Raw genomic sequence first — 19,574 nt, 5'->3', positions numbered from 1 at the left:
TAAATGTCTGTTACTTTGAAGTGGAATCTAGAAACCAAAATTAACGTGTTGTGGAAAAGAGGGGCATCTTAAGAGTTATAGGTAGTTAAGAAATCTCTAGCTTTATAACTGAGACTCTTACCAGTACACAATTTTAAGATGCGTCCTGATGATTCTTCATGAAAAGTCTTAGATTTGCAGAGTTGCTGAGTACCAAACGGATGTCCACGGTAATGTGAAAAAAGATGAGACCACGAAAAATACCTGACCTCATGGTCCTGTCCCTGGATGTGTTTGTTCTCAGTTGGCTGGTGAGAAGGCCATGCGTCTTCTCCGAGTCTCGGTTCTTAAATCTTTAATGTATTACTCAAGTCCAGAGGGTAAATTAATTTGATGTGTGTGAGTGTATAATTTTCTTTCTCGCTCCCTCTCTTTGCCAGATTTTTTCCCTTCATCCACACACTCCTTGGTACGTTGTACTTCATAGTATTAAAAATGTACTATTGAGAGTCCAAGGACTTCCCTGGCAGTCTAGTGGTTAAGATTCCGTGTTGCCCATGCAGTGGGGATGTAAGTTCATTCCCTGGTCCAGGAGCTAAGATGCTACGTGGAGTGGCCAAAATTTTTTCAGTAAATTAATAATCTATTTTTAAAAGATTCCAGTGGGCACCTTTACTCATCTTTTCTTACTGTCTTCTCTGGCTTGACTGTTCTCCTCATGCTCAGAATTCCTTGCTCAGTTTCTACAATACTGAGTCATCCTTATTCTTCACCTGCTTCTGGGGTGGTTTTTTTTCCCCCCATTTCACTAACTCCTCCTTCTCCTCGTAAGCCCACATGTTCTCCAATGCCCCGTTTGTGTCATCTTCCCTTTTTTCCCTCCTTAATTTACTTTGTGTATCATATCTGCCTAGTTCCATTCTACTCGAGCACATAATTCCCCCAGTAATGTGGAGCCTTTTCTTCCTTACCGTCTCCATCTCTCTGCAGAGATGTCCGCATTCTGCTCTTCTTAAAACAAAGCTTAGACTCCTGTCTTCTTCACTCTGTAGAACATCTCCACGTGGATGTGCCATGGGCACCTCACATTTAACAGATCTGTTAAAATATTTGTGTTCCCCAAGTCTGTACATTTGATATTCTTTCACCGTCTCAGAAAAAGGAACTTGAATCTTCTATTATCAGATCAGGAACCTTGGCATCATTCTTTTTTTCATTTTAAAGTTATTTTTAATTGGAGAATAATTGCTTTACGGTGTTGTGTTGGATTCTGCTGTACAACTCGTGATTCAGCCATAAGTGTACATATAACCCCTCCCTCTCGCGCCTCCTCCCAGCCCCACCCCAGTGCTCTAGGTCGCCACCGAGCCTGGGCCGCGCTCCCTGTGCTGTGTGGCAGCCTCCCCCCGGCTGGCTGCTTCCCACAGCAGTGTCCATATGTCAGAGCTCCTCTCTGTGCGTTTCACCCTCTCCCCACCGTGTCCGCAAGTCCATTCTCTGCGTCTGCATCTCTATTCCTGCCCTTTGACTAGGTTATTCAGTACCATTTTTCTAGATTTCATATATATGAGTTAACAATCAATATTTGTTTTTTTCTTTCTGACATGGTTCACTCTATATGACAGATTTTAGGTTCATCAGCATCATTCTTGACTTGTTTCTCACTTAGTCTATGTCCACTTCATCAGCAGATCCTCTTGACTGATACTTTCAAAGTACATCCAGAATTTCACCATGCCAGTGCTGTTACCATCCCAGCCGAAACCGCAGTTCCTCAGTTTTTTATTGTTAGCTGGCGACACATTGTTGTGCATAAGATCTCGAGAACTTACCGTGCGTAATTGAAACTTCATTATCCTTGACCAGCATCTGCCCGTAATCACTTCCTCCCAGGGCATAGCTGTTGCCTGGATGAATGCACTCACTCCTTTACTGGCCTCCCCGCATCTACCTGTGTCTCTCTACTTGACTCTCTAATCTATACAACCAGTAAACGTTTTCAGACCTAAGTTAAATCCATCTTGCTCCTCTGTTCTGAATCTTCCAGTAGTTTTCTACCTTAGAGTAACAGCCAAAGCTATTATAATGGCCCATGAAGGTCCAACATGATCTAGCCTATTTCTCTGACCCCACCTTCTATCAGTTACCTTCACTCATCTCACTCCAGCCATGCTGGCCTCTCTGCTTGATTTTGAACATGCCAAGCAAGCTCCCATCGCAGGATATTCGTGCTTGCTCTTCCTTACGTCTGGAACCCTCTCTGCCCAGGTGGCCATGAGGCTCGCTGCTTCCCTGCCTTTAGGTCCCTGCTCAGATACTCTCTTTTCACTGAGGTCTCTGACCACATCATGACCAGCTTCCCAACCTGGCCACCCTCACCTCCCTCCCTTTTCATTTTTCTCTGCTTTCCTTTCTCCATTTTACTATTACCGTCTTCCATAGAGTGACATTATTTATTTGCTTTATTATTGGTCTCACTGCATGAAAGGATGCACTTCATGAAGACAGGGACTTTGTGTATTTTGCTCACTGCTGTATTTCCTGACGTGCAGCAAGTGCTCAGTAAACATTTGATCCAGAGTGAAGGCATTGCCACATGAGAGAAGTGATTAATCATTATAGGATAGACTCACAGTGGCTGACAGGCCCCTTGAAATGAAGCATAAGCAGGAAGGCGTTCCAGGCAAGTGGAATTGTAAGCAGGTGTAGGCCCTGAAGACTTAAAGGTTATGAACTTGGAGGCTGTGAAAGTGTAATGGGAAAGTTCCTGCCTTTGGAGCCCACAGAGTTAGGTTTAAATCTTGACTCTGCTTTATACCAGCTTTGTGGCCTGTACGTGCTCTTTAACATCTAGAAATCTCAGTTACTGGATCTGAAAATGCAGGTTAAGATTCCTGTCTCTTGGGACTTCCCTGCTGGTCCAGTGGCTAAGACTCTGTACCCCCATTGTAAGGGGTTTGATCCCTGGTCAGGGAACTATTAATAGATCCCACATGCTGCAGCTGAGACCTGTTGCAGCCAAACAGATAAATATTAAAAAGAAAAAGATTCCTATCTCTCAGAGTTGGTTAGAGAATTAAATAAAAGGATGTCTTCAAAGCGCAGAAAGAATACCTGGCACGAGACTGCAGTGGTTATGTTGCTGTAGGTCCAAGAGTCACACGGATACAAGAGGCACATACTGAGCTTATCAGCAACAAAGTTTACAACCAAAGACCTTGACTATACCCACTTTCACTGAGAAAAGAGATTGATCAAATTAAATGTCTCAGGCAAAATATCTAACATTTTAATTTTCTATACCTTTCAAAAAATGTAAGCTGCTCGAGAATAGGTAATATATTTTCTATTTCTTTATATCCCGTATAGCCTATAGTATAGTGCTAGGCAGAGTAGACACTTGGTAAATATTTGCTTCTCACTGTGGCTTTTTAAAGTTTCCTGCTCAGGATTTTTTTAACTCCATGGGAGTAATAAGATATGAGTTTGGATTATCATATACTTGAGTCATCTTTCAGAAGGTGACTCTAAAATAGAGATTATAATTACTGTAGGGGAGGTTTAAAAAAAAAGAAAAGAAAACTGTTCATCTAGCCTGACAACTCAGTGCTGAAAATTTGTAAACCCCTTCAAATAAATCAGCTCTTAACTACCTATTCCATTTGTATCATTAGTAGGCCATTCCTTATGAGTATGATACCACTGAGACCTCTACTGCATGTGGGAGCTTCTTCCTGAATAACAGCCGTCTCAACTTTCGTTTTATCCCTGATTCTGTTTAGGAGATGTACGTGTAAGGAGTCGAGCAGGATTTGAATCAGAAAGACGAGGTTCTCATCCATATATTGATTTTCGTGTTTTTCACGGTAAGTGTTGGCAGATATACTATTTCTCTCAGACTTCCAGTAAACTTCGGGTTTCCATAAAATGATGTAATTTTCCAAGAGGGGAGAAAGGAATACAAGAAAAAACATGTTCAAAATGTTTTCAAAACATTAGGTCATGATAAATGACACTTTATTCCTAAATAATGTTTGTAAATGTTTAGAGGCAAGTAGAGTTGGAAATTATAAAAATATGAAAGCTAATAATAGTTTTTCTTCTTTCTAATTTAAATGTGAAATTACTTTGGTACATTCTTTTCTTTTTAAAAGCTGCATTTTCAAAACAGTTTCATTCTAAATGTTTTGTCTTCACTATGGTAGATAAGTGTTTCTGTGCAAATGATATTTTATAAAGGTATTTCATCACAAGAAGGTGTATCCTTTGAATTTATTTTTAAAAATACATATAACCTTGAAAGATGTTTTTGAAAACAAACATTGTTTGGTTCCAGCGCATGATGAAGAAAAAGGAAAAGACAGAACTTCTAAGACCCTTGAATATTACATATTAAATCTGTTTTTGGAGGAGTTCTACTTTTGGTAACATTGGATAGATCATTCATAGTAACACTGAAAAACATTAAGAAAACTGGACTAAATATAAAAGACTATGTATTTGAGTGTGTGAGAGTACCATCGAGGCAGGGATGAGCCTGGCATTTTAGCTGACTTTTCCCCTTAGTGGCATCTGCTGATGCTGAGAAAGTGAGTGAGAAGCTGAGCGGAGCTTTTTGTTGGACACCCGAAGCTAGAACAACAAAAACAGATGTTTATCGCTCACTGGGGCTGGGGGATTGTCTGGTAAACTCTCTATGCTTAAGTTAGAAATTCCAAGAGCTGTGTGTTAGAAATAAATCCCAGCTTTAAAGTATCTCAGTCAATGATTAGATTATCTGTGATTTTTTAGGGCCTCTAAGTCACCTGCCAGAAGTCAATATTAAACCTCTTTGGAGGAAGTAGACTCTTGATTTGGCTTGGGAATATTTTATTGAGAATTTTTGCATTTATGTGCATGAGAGATAATGGTCTGTAATTTTCTTTTTTATCTATAATGTCTCTTTAGAGTGAGTTAGGAAGTGTTGCCTCTGCTTTTAGCCTCTAAAAGGAATTGTAAAGAATTGGTATAATTTTTCCTTAAATAATTCACCAGTGAAACCCATCTAGGCCTTGTGTTTTCTGTTTTGGAAGGTTACTGATTTAATGATTTAGATTCTTTAGTATTAATAGATATAAGCCTTTTCAGATTGGCCAATTCTTCCTCTGTGAATTTTGCCAGACATCTACTGTGGGATTAACCTGGTCAGGCTCCTGGAGGTAAATCTCACAAGCTTCTTCCTGTACTCAACTCATGCCTAGATTTCCCTGAAGTTTTTAACTCTCAAGGAACCCTCCAGAAGCTCACCAACTGTTTTCAGGTTCCTCTGCCTCAGTAATGGCTCTCAAGGAGGTTTCTGTTTGTGAGCCTCTGCGCCAGTAAGTTATCTCTGTTCGCCCGTCTCTCCAACCTTGGGGCAATGAGTCACCTGGTGTCCCCACCTCTTCAGCAGATCCTGGAAGAGTTGTTGACTTTTCAGTCTATTCAGCTTCTTGTGTGTTGTTAGGACAGAATGGCAGCTTCTCAGCTCCTTCTGTGCAGTTCTAGAAACCAGAAATCCTATGTTATTTTTAAGTGAAACGATACAGTAAGTATTTTGAATTTCTGTTCTAGTTCCTATCATGGAAAATATCACTGGATATAATTCTCATAAACTAAAGCTCTTTGGGGCAATTAATAATTTTAAGAATGTAAAAGAGTTCTGGGATCAACATGGAGAACGTTGCAGTTACCTCTCTAAAAGCGTGACGTCCTGAGGTTTCATAGCAAATTGTTCAGGATCTTTTAAAGGCTGATTATTGGCTTCCCTGGTGGTGCAGATGGTAAAGAATCTGCCTGCCAATGCAGGAGACACAGGTTCGATCCCTGGGTCAGGAAGATCCCCCTGGAGAAGGAGCTGACAACCCACTCTAGTATTCTTGCCTGGAGAATTACATGGACAGAGGAGCCTGGTCAGCTACAGTCCATGTGGTCACAAAGAGTTGGACACAACTTAGGGACTAAACAACAGTTAGTCTCACAGCTCTTTAAATTCTTTCAGATTAAAAAAGGAATCATTCAGAGTTATTTCTGTGTAGAGCAAATACAGTATTCAAGAAGCACATATAATACTCTGTGTAAATATCTATAAAAAATCTTTGGAAACAAATATTAGTAAAAAAAATATGAATAGCATAAAAGAATACTCCAAGCTTAGATGGTTTTTTTGGGAAAGGAAGAGTACTTTTTCTTTGTAACAATACATTAGAACTTGGTAACATTGGTTGCCTCCAGGAGGGAAACCAGGATAGCTTAAGGACATGAGAAAGGAAATTTTTGTTGTACACCCTTTCGAATTTTGGTTCATGTGAACATATACCCATTGAAACATTTAGATAAAATTCTTTGTAAATATTGTAATATTACAAAAATTGGCTCTGAGTAAGAATATCAGTAAAATGGTGAAGTCTACATACATATTGACCTAAAGAAAAATGCAGTTGCATTGTGAGTTCCTAGGCTTTAACTGAATTTAGTGAAAAGAGAGTCCAAATTGCAGTACTTGGATGCAATCTCAAAAATGACAGAATGATCTCTGTTCATTTCCAAGGCAAACCATTCAATATCACAGTAATCCAAGTCTATGCCCCAACCAGTAACGCGAAGAAGCTGAAGTTGAACGGTTCTATGAAGACCTACAAGACCTTTTAGAACTAACACCCAAAAAAGATGTCCTTTTCATTATAGGGGACTGGAATGCAAAAGTAGGAAGTCAAGAAACACCTGGAGTAACAGCCAAATTTGGCCTTGGAATGTAGAATGGAGCAGGGCAAAGACTAATAGAGTTTTGCCAAGAAAATGCACTGGTCATAGTAAACAGCCTCTTCCAACAACACAAGAGAAGACTCTACACATGGACATCACCAGATGGTCAACACCGAAATCAGATTGATTATATTCTTTGTAGCCAAAGATGGAGAAGCTCTATACAGTCAACAAAAACAAGACCAGGAGCTGACTGTGGCTGAGATCATGAACTCCTTATTGCCAAATTCAGACTGAAATAGAAGAAAGTAGGGAAAACCACTAGACCATTCAGGTATGACCTAAATCAAATCCCTTATGATTATACAGTGGAAGTGAGAAATAGATTGAAGGGCCTAGATCTGATAGATAGAGTGCCTGATGAACTATGGAATGAGGTTCGTGACATTGTACAGGAGACAGGGATCAAGACCATCCCCATGGAAAAGAAATGCAAAAAAGCAAAATGGCTGTCTGGGGAGGCCTTACAAATAGCTGTGAAAAGAAGAGAAGTGAAAAGCAAAGGAGAAAAGGAAAGATATAAGCATCTGAATGCAGAGTTCCAAAGAATAGCAAGAAGAGATAAGAAAGCCTTCCTCAGCGATCAATGCAAAGAAATAGAGGAAAGGAACAGAATGGGAAAGACTAGAGATCTCTTCAAGAAAATTAGAGATACCAAGGGAACATTTCATGCAAAGATGGGCTCAATAAAGGACAGAAATGGTATGGACCTAATGGAAGCAGAAGATATTAAGAAGAGATGGCAAGAATACACAGAAGAACTGTACAAAAAAGATCTTCATGGTTCAGATAATCACAATGGTGTGATCATTCACTTAAAGCCAGACATCCTGGAATGTGAAGTCAAGTGGGAAAGCATCAGTACGAACAAAGCTAGTGGAGGTGATGGAATTCCAGTTGAGCTATTTCAAATCCTGAAAGATGATGCTGTGAAAGTGCTGCACTCAATATGCCAGCAAATTTGGAAAACTCATCAGTGGCCACAGGACTGGAAAAGGTCAGTTTTCATTCCAATCCCAAAGAAAGGCAATGCCAAAGAATGCTCCAACTACCAAACAATTGCACTCATCTCACACACTAGTAGAGTAATGCTCAAAATTCTCCAAGCCAGGCTTCAACAGTATGTGACCTGTGAACTTCCTAATGTTCAAGCTGGTTTTAGAAAAGGCAGAGGAACCAGAGATCAAATTGCCAACATCCGCTGGATCATCGAAAAAGCTAGAGAGTTCCAGAAAAACATCTACTTATGCTTTATTGACTATGCCAAAGCCTTTGACTGTGTGCACCACAACAAACTTTGGAAAATTCTGAAAGAGATGGGAATATCAGACCACCTGACCTGCCTCTTGAGAAATTTGTATACAGGTCAGGAAGCAACAGTTACAACTGGACATGGAACAACAGACTGCTTCCAAATAGGAAAAGGAGTATATCGAGGTTGTATATTGTCACCCTGCTTATTTAACTTATATGTAGAGTACATTGTGAGAAACGCTGGACTGGAAGAAGCACAAGCTGGAATCAAGATTGCCAGGAGAAATATCAATAACCTCAGATATGCAGATGACACTACCGTTATGGCAGAAAGTGAAGAGGAACTCAAAAGCCTCTTGATGAAAGTGAAAGAGGAGAGTGAAAAAGTTGGCTTAAAGCTCAACATTCAGAAAACTAAGATCATGGCATCCAGTCCCATCACTTCATGGGAAATAGATGGGCAAACAGTGGAAACAGTGTCAGACTTTATTTCTGGGGACTCCAAAATCACTGCAGATGGTGATTGCAGCCATGAAATTAAAAGACGCTTACTCTTTGGAAGAAAAGTTATCCTAAATAGCATATTCGAAAGCAGAGACAATACTTTGCCAACAAAGGTCCGTCTAGTCAAGGCTATGGTTTTTCCAGTGGTCATGTATGGATGTGAGAGTTGGACTGTGGAGAAAGCTGAGTGCCGAAGAATTGATGCTTTTGAACTGTGGTGTTGGAGACAACTCTTGAGAGTCCCTTGGACTGCAAGGAAATCCAACCAGTCCATTCTGAAGATCAGCCCTGAGATTTCTTTGGAAGAAATGATGCTAAAGCTGAAACTCCAGTACTTTGGCCACCTCATGCAAAGAGTTGACTCATTGGAAAAGACTCTGATGCTGGGAGGGATTGGGGGCAGGAGGAGAAGGGGATGACAGAGGATGAGATGGCTGGATGGCATCACTGACTCAATGGACATGAGTTTGGGTGAATTCTGGGAGTTGGTGATGGACAGGGAGGCCTGGCGTGCTGCGACTCATGGGGTCGCAAAGAGTTGGATGCAACTGAACTGAAGTGAAATAGAGGATTTGAATATTATAATTGTTAAAAGATGTTGGAAATCTTGAATACACCTAATGGGGTTTTTTGGTGGGAGAGGAGTTAGAAATGGTCACATTGTTGGATGTAATCTTTCATGGAATTAAAATCGGATGTTTATCTTCTAAGTCACTATGAAACCAGGAGCAAAGAATATAAAATATAAAGACAAAAATATGCTCAAAGATACCAGTGATGGAAGTAAAGGTAAATGGATGAAGTAAATACTCCTCAGAGGTAAAGGTGCCCAGATTGGGTGAACCATGAAACCTAGTGGCAAGAAGTGGTCAGAGGCAATGTGAGGCAGTCCCAGACTTGAGGAGGTTCCTCAGGTTTGGGGACTGGACCTGCATGCTGACCTCCTGATGTGGCGCCTCTGTGATCTGGCATCTCAGAGGAGTCCACACAGCTTCCGAGGATTGCGGATTCTCTTCCCGACCCCATCGTGACAAATGTCCTAGACTCTGGGCCACAGTTGAAAATTGTCACTGTGAAACTGATCCTGTAGTTATTGCCAAACAGGAGTGTCACTCTAAGCCAAGATGATCATTTAATTTGGAGGGGTTTTTAAGATGGAGAGAAGTGAGTCATTCTTTCCTGCTGGTATAGTAGGCTCTATTTATCACACCACTCAGAATTCTGAAAAGAAAAAATTTTAATCTGGCATATTTTGTGAAGTGTGATCTTAAAAAGATTTCTTAGTCCATAAGAAACAGTGTTTGGCTTTACCATATCAGGGTGCATTCTCCTCTAGCTATTTAGCCGTTCAGGGAACAATTACAGGCTCCAAGTTAACAAGTGGAACCTCAATAATAATTTCATTACATAGATATCACATAATCTGCCTTGAGTTTCTGTGGTTTGGATTATCCTTTGTCATAAATCATTATTTTTGTTTTCGTGAGGCCTGTAAATGGATTTTCACAATAGGATTTGCCATGTGGATTATCATGCAGTGAGTTCTGACTTTGAATCTTTCTAAAAGGAAGCAAAAGGAGAAACTTAGCTGAACATGGAAATACATTAAATACAGAAGCAGCCTCACTCTTAAGACAAATTCCTATCAGATGTATCAAGTTAAGCAAATGAGCCACTGAGGTGCTAGTGATAGAAGCTCACATTACAAACTATGCATCAGGAATTTTAAACATGTTTTTTCCTCTTTGATTTCAACACTAGAAATGCATGCAAAGGGAATAATCTTATACGAATGTGAATGTAGGTGGGAAGACATTCATGTTGGTCTTATTGATAATAGGAGCATGTATTAATTAAGTTGTGGTGTTACTCGCTGAAGTATTTGAGGGTAAACACCAAAATGTTTAAAACCTACCCTCAGATGTTCAAAATAGAATCAGGTCACATACCACACAATGCATGTGCGCGCGCGCGTGCACACACACACACACACACACACACACAGTACCAAATGGTAAAGCAGGTGAAATAAAATGTTAACAGTGGCAAATCTGAGTAAAGAGGTATGTGATAAAGAGTATTCCTTGCACTGTTTGGCTTTGTAACTTTTTGTGATCTCCAAACAAAAAGCTTTAAAAGGATGGTAATTAAATTATGCATTTATTAAGAATCAGGGGTTTATACTCAGAGTACAAATTTATTAGCCAATATGAGATCATATCTGTGGTTGTTTATAAAGAAGGGAGAGAGTTCAGACTTTGGGAGGACATTTTGAAACTGCCTTCTATTCGTGATTACAGAGGGTGGAGGGATCTTTATGACCAGGAATCCTCTTTGCTAGAAGCGTTTTCCCAAACACCTGGTGTGTTGTAAACATGCAGTCAGGGTTAGTCTGTTGCAGATTCTGCTTTAAAAGTTAAATCTTCCCTCAACTAATGGATGTATCCTACAGAGGCTTTCATTCTTAACTAGATTTTGTTGTTGTTTGGGGGGTTTTGTTTGGTTGTTTGTGTCTTGGTCTCTAATACTTTAAGTAGACAGTTCATGCTAGCTTCTTTGTGAACTTATCAGGTGTTATTATCTTGGTTCTATGGGACAAGAAAATAAAAAATTTTCCCAGGTATCATCACTCACTAAAGAAATTTTATGAAGCCTTCTTTTACCTCTGTTTGTGTTCTTAATACTTACTTTATAGTGCAAAAGATAATGTATATCATACATATTTGCATAGTTTGAGAATGGGATTTTTCATGTAAGGAAGTCATTGTTGATATTATTTTGGGATGCTCAGAAACATTCCTTGGGGTACTGTTGTGTACTAATATTTTCTTCTCTGGGTGTTGGTGATTTAGTCGCCAAGTCATGTCTGACTCTTGAGACCCTATGGACTGTAGCCCGCCAGGCTCCTCCGTCCATGGCAAGAATACTAGAGTGGGTTACCATCTCCTTTTCTAGGGGATCTTCCTGACCCAGGAATCAAACCCAGGCCTCCTGCATTACAGGCAGATTCTTTACCAACTGAGCTATAAGGAAAGCCCTCCATTTTTGCAGTTTAGACAGAAGTTACATATCAGTGGGAATTATATGATGGGTTGTGTTTATTAAGAAATTTGGAAGATCTTAACTTATTAAAGATACTGCTGAAATTTTCAGATGCTCACATTAGTCAGAAATTTTTATTTAGCCCAAAAAGAGATGTAAGATTGCTTACTGATTGAGAGCAGTTTCTGGTGATGCTATTTAAAAGTGTCATAACAACCCATGAGTATTCACAGTATGCTAATCACTAATTACTTGTTTAGATAGCAAAGAGCTAACATTGGTGCTTCTTACTTAACCTCTTTGTCCCTTGTCTGTCCCCCAAAGCTATACATGGAATCGTGTAATGATGTTGAAATCTGTAGGATTATTAGCAGATAAAGCAGTTGACTCTTCTTATCGTGTGATCATTTTATAATATACACCTTTTTTTTTAAAGGCTTGGTGCACTTTCTCAATAGACAATTGATTAGTTTCTGGCAAATATTTCAACTTGAGTGTTAGCATTGACACTTCTTTGACAGTTACTGAAAAACTTCAACATTCATCCCATTCTTACAAGATCCCCAACCTTCAGACCTGCTCTGTCTAGGAATTACTTCCACTTAGGTCCAGATTTCAGGTCCTCTGGCTTTTATAAACTGATTCTTGACGTCCCTCGTGCAACTAATTTTTCAGCTGTGTAGTCTCCTTACCTTATGTTATGAAGACTGACGGTTTTGAAGCACCTGATAATAATGAGCAATATGTACAATAAGAAAAATTGGGAGGAAAAAGTAATGGGGGGAGAGAATAAGGCAGAGGAGAGAGAAATTGATTGATTAGAAAGAGCAAGAGAGTGGCAAAGTTGTTAGGCTGGTGGCTGAGTGGTGTGAACTGAAAAGGGCCCCCAAGCTGGGTCTCCCTAATGCAGCTTCTTTGCTTCTGAGCATCACATCGCCTCACCAGGCTTTCAAGGAGCCTCCCTCCTGTCAGCTTCCTTCTTTTGAGTAAGTTGGCTTTAGTGACCAGCTTTCTGTAGGCTGGATTAAGAGCCCCAAATATTCTCACAAATATTTTTCTGTGTCCAATTGACCATGCACCTGGTCTCTTGAATTATAATATTTTGGACTCTTAAATTAGTTGGACTTCAGTTCAGTCACTCAGTCGTGTCCAACTCTTTGCGACCCCATGCATCGCAGCACGCCAGGCCTCCCTGTCCATCACCAGCTCCCGGAGTTCACTCAGACTCATGTCCATCGAGTCAGTGATGCCATCCAGCCATCTCATCCTCTGTCATCCCCTTCTCCTCCTGCCCCCAATCCCTCCCAGCATCAGGGTCTTTTCCAATGAGTCAACTCTCTGCATGAGGTGGCCAAAGTATTGGAGTTTCAGGATGGACTGGTTGGACCTCCTTGCAGTCCAAAGGACTCTCAAGAGTTGTCTCCAACACCACAGCACAGAAGCATTAATTCTTCGGCACTCAGCTTTCTCCACAGTCCAACTCTCACATCCATACATGACCACTGGAAAAACCATAGCCTTGACTAGACAGACCTTTGTTGGCAAAGTAATATCTCTGCTTTTCAACATGCTATCTAGGTTGGTCATAACTTTCCTTCCAAGGAGTAAGCATCTTTTAATTTCATGGCTCCAGTCACCATCTGCAGTGATTTTGGAGCCCAAAAAAATAAAGTCTGACACTGTTTCCACTGTTTCCCCATCTACTTCCCATGAAGTGATGGGACCAGATGCCATAATCTTTGTTTTCTGAATGTTGAGCTTTAAGCCAACTTTCTCACTCTCCTCTTTCACTTTCATCAAGAGGCTTTTTAGTTCGTCTTCACTTTCTGCCATAAGGGTGGTGTTATCTGCATATCTGAGGTTATTGATATTTCTCCTGGCAATCTTGATTCCAGCTTGTGCTTCTTCCAGCCCAGCGTTTCTCATGATGTACTCTGCGTATAAGTTAAATAAGCAGGGTGACAATATACAGCCTTGACGTACTCCTTTTCCTATTTGGAACCAGTCTGTTGTTCCATGTCCAGTTCTAACTGTTTGACTTAATGGGTTCCATATGGAGTCTTTTCAAAATTCATGTTTGTTCTAAATTTAATGTCCCTACATTTAATAAATTATTCTTTTAGTTACACATTCTCTTTAGCTTCTGTAGTAACAAATTCTAATCTCTTTAAACATAAAAGAATTACTATAATTCTGCTCCACATGTGCACTTAGAAAATCTAAGATCTTCCTTTGAAAGATTCTGACATGATTATTAAATAGTAACTGAGGCTATCAGCTTGACAGTTCCCTCTTTTCATGGAATTCACCAAAGCTCATTGACGTCATCCAGACTGGAAGCCCTGGTGTCTCTGCCAACATTGGGCAAGATGTAATATAAGCAGTCTGTTTCTTTCACGTCCACAGGAATGCAGTTTTCCGTTTTCTTTTAACTCCTGACACATGGTAATGTTCCATTCTATGTAAATGTGTTTTGCCCATTATCTTGAGCCTTTATGTTCACTTTGCACTTTATTCCACCCCATACCAAGGGAACCTTTCAAGGTATCTACATCGTAACCTCAAAGGCTTTAAGCCTTACTCATCTTTTTGTTTCTGGTTTTTGGCAGCCTATGGCTCATTTTGGTCGTTCAGTCGTGTCCAACTCTGCGACCTCACGGACCGCAACATACCAGGCTTCCCTTCGTTTTTCTCACGGAACTTGCTCAAACTCATGTCCACTGAGTCAACGATGCCATCCAGCCATCTCATCCTCTGTCATCCCCTTCTCCTTCTGCCCTCAGTCTTTCCCAGCATCAGGGTCTTTCCCAATGAGTCAGCTCTTTGCATCAGGTGGCCAAAGTATTAGAGCTCCAGCTTCAGCGTCAGTCCTTCCAGTGAACATTGAGGTTGATTTCCTTTAGGATGGACTGGTTTGATGTCCTTGCAGTCCAAGGGACTCTCAAGAGTCTTCTCCAGCACGACAGTTTGAAAGCATCAGTTCTTTGGTGCTCAGTCTTCTTTATGCTTCATTATAAAGATTGAATATATTCTTGTTGCATCAAGTTGACTAAACTGGATATCTTCTCCCAGTTAGACTTTATAAGGTCCCGTTTGATCTGAATGTTTGATCTGAAGTATGATCTGTGTTAGCCGTAAACCGAATTCAGGCAGGCCAGTGCCCTTCCGTCGAATCAGATGTCGCATGTTGTCTTTCTCGTGATGACCTACAGTGACAACAGACAAAACTCTCCTTAAATTTTGCCTTAGAGCCTCACATGCATTTGGGTGGTTTTTTATCTTCCTAACAGGGCCCTGTTAGACTTGGGTACTTTTTTGATGCTTAGTGATATGAACAGAAAGAACATCTGTTTCTGTGTTTATTTTGAGCTTAAAAGCTTATGTCATACTGATTTTATTGTCTTGGATTATCTAAGTCTTTAGTATACAGTAACTCCCACGCAAACTCATACCCTTGTTACCGCTTCTTCCCTTTAAGAATGGAAGTTGTTGCATGGTGTTTCCCTCAGCTATGCCAAGGAAGCCTGGCTTTGCTGCAGTCCATGGAGTTCCAAAGAGTCAGACACGACTTAATGACTAAACAAGGACTTTGTTGTTGCTATATTGTTTGTCTTACTCTTTCATACTGTACTGTCTGGTCGTTACTTTCCTATTTACAAGGAAATAGGAAATTTGAAATTACATTTGAAATTTGAAATTACAAATATAGTTTCTCTTCTTTTAACCAGTATTTGTTCGACTTGCAAAGATGGCTCTTCCATCATTTGTAATTAAACTGAGGTTCAGTTTGGTAACTTAAATGACATTCCTGATGTCACGAAACTAGTAGAAGTGGCAGCCCTGGGATTCAAACCCAGGTGTATGACTCCAGAGCTCATGTGTTTATTTGCCTTGCTGCACTGCCGCTCAGTAGCAGTACAGGCTACTCCTTAAAGACCATCGCTCTCAGCACCTCTGCTTTTCCCTTTATCCATGCATGCTGCATGTAAAAATTCTTCAAGAAACTTGAATTTAGATGTAACTAAATGTATTTATTCAGTATTTAACAGTAGGCTTCCTGATATGGCTCCTATTCTTTTTTAAGGAAAAGAGAGATTAGAACATAGAATGTCTTATTTTTTTTTACTCATTTATCATTCAGTATGACCTTGCTTTAGTCTAGAGTTAAAACCTTGCAGCACTGAATTTAAAAAAAAGAAATTTTTTTTTCCCAAACAATCTCCAAGGGGAACTCATGCTAACATGCATCTAAATGATTGTCATGGTGTTAAGGTAGCAGATAATAGTGACCGCAGGGCGCCCTCTTGTGGACGATTAAAGCAGGTAGTGCTCAAGTCTCAAAATCCAAAAGCTTTTTCTGTGAAAAATCTCTTTCGTCTAATAACTAACTGCCGGTGATGGCTCTGCCGTGCCGTTTGTTTGACAGAGAAGAGGGTCTGTGGGAGTCCTGGGCATGATACTGCTCAAGGTATGTCGATTTCCAGCCCGTCTGTTTCGCTAACCTGTTGCCTAGATTTCTTTTTTCAGTCCGCTTTCTAGTCTGAAGGAGAAAAGCAAGAGGAAAACACGGCTTCTAAATTTACTGCTATCCCATGTTTCATTGCTGGCTCCGAGAAGCCAAGGGTGGGTGACTGGAAGTAACTCCCACGATCATTAAGTAACAAGGCTCATTTAGTTTGGGTGAAGGTTGATTCGTTTGTTTGTGGTCACACAGTGAGGTAATGTGATATTTTGAAAGAGAACCAGCAGCGCCAACAGTTCTTAATAGTAACTTGATTAAGTCACTGAGCCCTGTCGGCTTTCTAAGCTGGACGGGAATGTAGGTAACCGTGTAAACTAGAACAAGCCTAGGACTTAAATAGTCCTAGCCTGGTGGAAGTTGGGCTTTAACAGAGGCACCTTTAATCTGTTGTCTGTTATGCTGTGAAATAAATAATTGCATGTCTCATGTCACAAAATAAGTTCATGAGAATATTGGCAATAGGGTCAGATTTTATGTAATGTGGTGTGGGGTGAGCTTTTTTAGTAGTTGAATGGAAGTACTAGTTAAGTTCTCATGATCACCCTTCTTTAAAAAATATATATGTATACATGTAATATATATAATAATGTATATATGGTTTTTCTTCTGCATTTGTTTTTGCCCACGCCACACATGTGGCATGCAGGATCTTAGTTCCCTGGCCAGGGATTGAACCCGTGACCCCTGCATTGGGAGCGTGCAGTCTTAGTCACTGGACCACCAGGGAAATCCCTGGTCACTCTTTCTTGTCTGCAGTTCCCCATGTGTCCTCTTTTTTTCCATTCCTAAATGATGCTGCTCATTCAACTTGATATCTTCTCCATAGTGGCCTCTACTTGCCTGTTTTAATATAGAAACTTTATTCTTACTTATTATAGGGAATCAGTGTGTATCTGTGTGTGGAGGAAGGATAGGGTGGGCGAAGCAAACCTGAAGAAACTAAACTTTTCCACCTTAAAATGATCTCATCATGCTTCATCCTTGATTTACAGTTACTGATTCCCTTTTCTTCCATCATCCTTTGGAAGCTATCCTAGGACAGTTCTGGAAATGTCTCTGTGATTTTCTTTTAGAAAACCTGTTCTCCATTGAACTGTGCTCCTGTGTGCTTGTTCTACTTCTGAGGGTTTGTTCTAAGGGAATCAGGGTGGGTGCCAAGATTTAGTCACAAGAATGGTTATTACAGAATTGCTGGTAAGAGATGTGAAAGTTAGGAACAGCAAGAAGATTAGTAAATGATGATGATTTCCATACTTCATATTTGGCTAGTAAAAATGGCACATGTGAATTCCATTCACTGACTTGAATAGATAGTCATGAATTTGTAAGTTAAAAAACTGTGAACTATGTGGGATGAAAGAGAAACTTTATGTATACGTGTATATAGGAAAGAGTTTATTGAAAACTACGTTGAGGGCCAGACTATTGATAGCTGTTGTTTCTGGGCTGCTAAGCCTTCCCGTGCAGCTTGTCCCCATTCTCTAAACCAGGTTGAGGAGAGGAGAAGGCTTAGGGCAGCTCCTCCCAGAAAGGACCAGGAAAAACATACCTTTTAAAAGAAAGTGACAGTGTACCTCAAAATAACAGGGTAGGAAGCTCCAGGGGTTGATCTCTCCATCAAAACAACCACTTTAAAGGGGGGGATGGGCAGAATTCACTATTTCAGGACTCCAGGCGCTGGCTGGACACTGATGAAGACTGCTTGCTGAGGGAGGGGCTGCTGCCCTTCGGCGGTTGGGCGGTGTGTTGGGCACAGACCCGTGATCGTCACTCACCTCCGCCTGTGGGAGCGCTGTTCCAGTCATGGCTTGGTGAAGCCAGGGTGGGCAGTGGGGATCTAGTCCTCCAGAAATTTGGAGTTGGGTCTTTAAGTCAGTCTGGCAGATTCCGAGGCATGGGCACTGATGTTTGCCTGGGTTTCACCCCTTTTCAGCTGCAGAGGCTTCAGCCAGCAGCATCTACCAGAAGAGTTAAGGCATAGGTACTGCTCCCACCCCCTGGCCTTTGGAACCAGACATTTGAGGAAATCTGTGTCGGGTCACCAGCTGATTTCAGCGATACTGTAATAGGGGCTTCAGTGACCACACACAGCAAGGAGTAAACAAAGTCAAATAGATATGCCAAGGCCAGTTTGGAAAAATAACAAAACAGTTGGCTTCAGCCCACAAGTGAAAATAAACAGTCCTGGAAGGGTGAGAGATTAGATTTCCAGTTCCCCAAGTATAATTCGCACAGTGTCCAGTTCTCAGTGAAAAACTATAGAACATAAAAAGAAGTTGGAAACTGTGACCCATACATATGACAAAAGAACATCACAACAGCCACCCTGAGGAAGCCCACACGTGGGAACTGCTAATCAAAGAGGTTAACTCAACCGTCTTTAATGCTCAATGAGCTAAAGCAAACCAAGGGCGAGAATGAGAGGAAATCAGGAAGGCGCTGTGTGAACCAAACCCTAATCTCAATAAATGGGAATTATAAAAAGGAACCCAACAAGTTCTGGAGCTGATAAGTATGATAACTGAAATGAGAAATTCACTAGAGGGATTCAGCAGCAGATTTGAGTGAGCAGAAGAATAAATCAGCAAACTTGAAGATAAGAACATTGAAATAATCCAGAATGAGAAGCAGAAAGGAAAAGGAATGAAGAAAAATTCCTTCCACAAGAAACCCGTTGAGGAATCCCCATGTGTACCACATGTGACTCATAGGAGGCCCAGCAGGAGAAAGAAGAGAGAGGGCAGAAAAAACTGTTTGAATGGTGGAAAACTTCTTGATGGAGACGTGGATATACACATCCAGGAAGCTCAGTGAACTCAAAGGAGGGTGAACATGTGGTACACATGAACAGTGGAGTGTTACTCAGCCATAAAAAAGATCAAAACAGTGCCATTTGCAGATACATGGATAGACCTAGAGACTGTCGTATGGAATGAAATTAAGTCAGAAAGAGAAAAACAAATATCGTATAATATCACTTAAATGTGGAATCTAGAAAAATGGTACAGATGAGTTTATTTGCAAGGCAGAAATAGAGACAGATGTAGAGAACAAAGTTATGGATGGAAGGGTGGAAGTGAGGGGATGAATTGGGAGTTTGGGATTGATATATATATATACACACACAAACTATTGATACTATGTATAAAGGGCTTCCCTGGTGGCTCGCTAAACAATCTGCCTGCAATGTTGGAGACCTGGATTTATTTCCTGGGTTGGGAAGAATGCTTGGAGAAGGGAATGACACCCCATTCTGGTATTCGTGCCTGGAGAATTCCATGGACAGAGGAGCCTGGTGGGCTGCAGTCCATGAGGTCGCCAAGAGTCGGACAGAACTGAGTGACTTAACACACTGTGTATAAAATAGGTAACTAATGAAAACCTATTGTATAGGTCAGGGAACTCTATTCAATATTCTGTGGTGACCTAAATGGGAAGGAAATCTTAAAAAGAAGGGATATATGTGTATAAATAATTGATTCACTTTGCT

General features: G+C 40.6%; 1 protein-coding gene across 2 annotated transcripts in view; it reads left to right on the top strand.

Annotated features, from left to right (window-relative positions):
• Positions 1-19,574, top strand: part of PDE7A (phosphodiesterase 7A) — a 106,506-nt gene that overhangs the window by 59,897 nt on the left and 27,035 nt on the right. For both annotated transcript variants that reach the window (XM_040261304.1, XM_040261305.1), the window contains exon 3: positions 3,762-3,845. In XM_040261304.1, coding sequence (XP_040117238.1) covers positions 3,762-3,845 — 84 coding nt within the window. The remainder of the gene's footprint in view (positions 1-3,761; positions 3,846-19,574) is intronic.

This window comes from Oryx dammah, unplaced genomic scaffold (assembly GCF_014754425.2).
Source record: "Oryx dammah isolate SB20612 unplaced genomic scaffold, SCBI_Odam_1.1 HiC_scaffold_19, whole genome shotgun sequence".
Taxonomy (NCBI): Eukaryota; Metazoa; Chordata; class Mammalia; order Artiodactyla; family Bovidae; genus Oryx; species Oryx dammah.
This window is presented reverse-complemented; position numbering and strand designations above follow the sequence as displayed.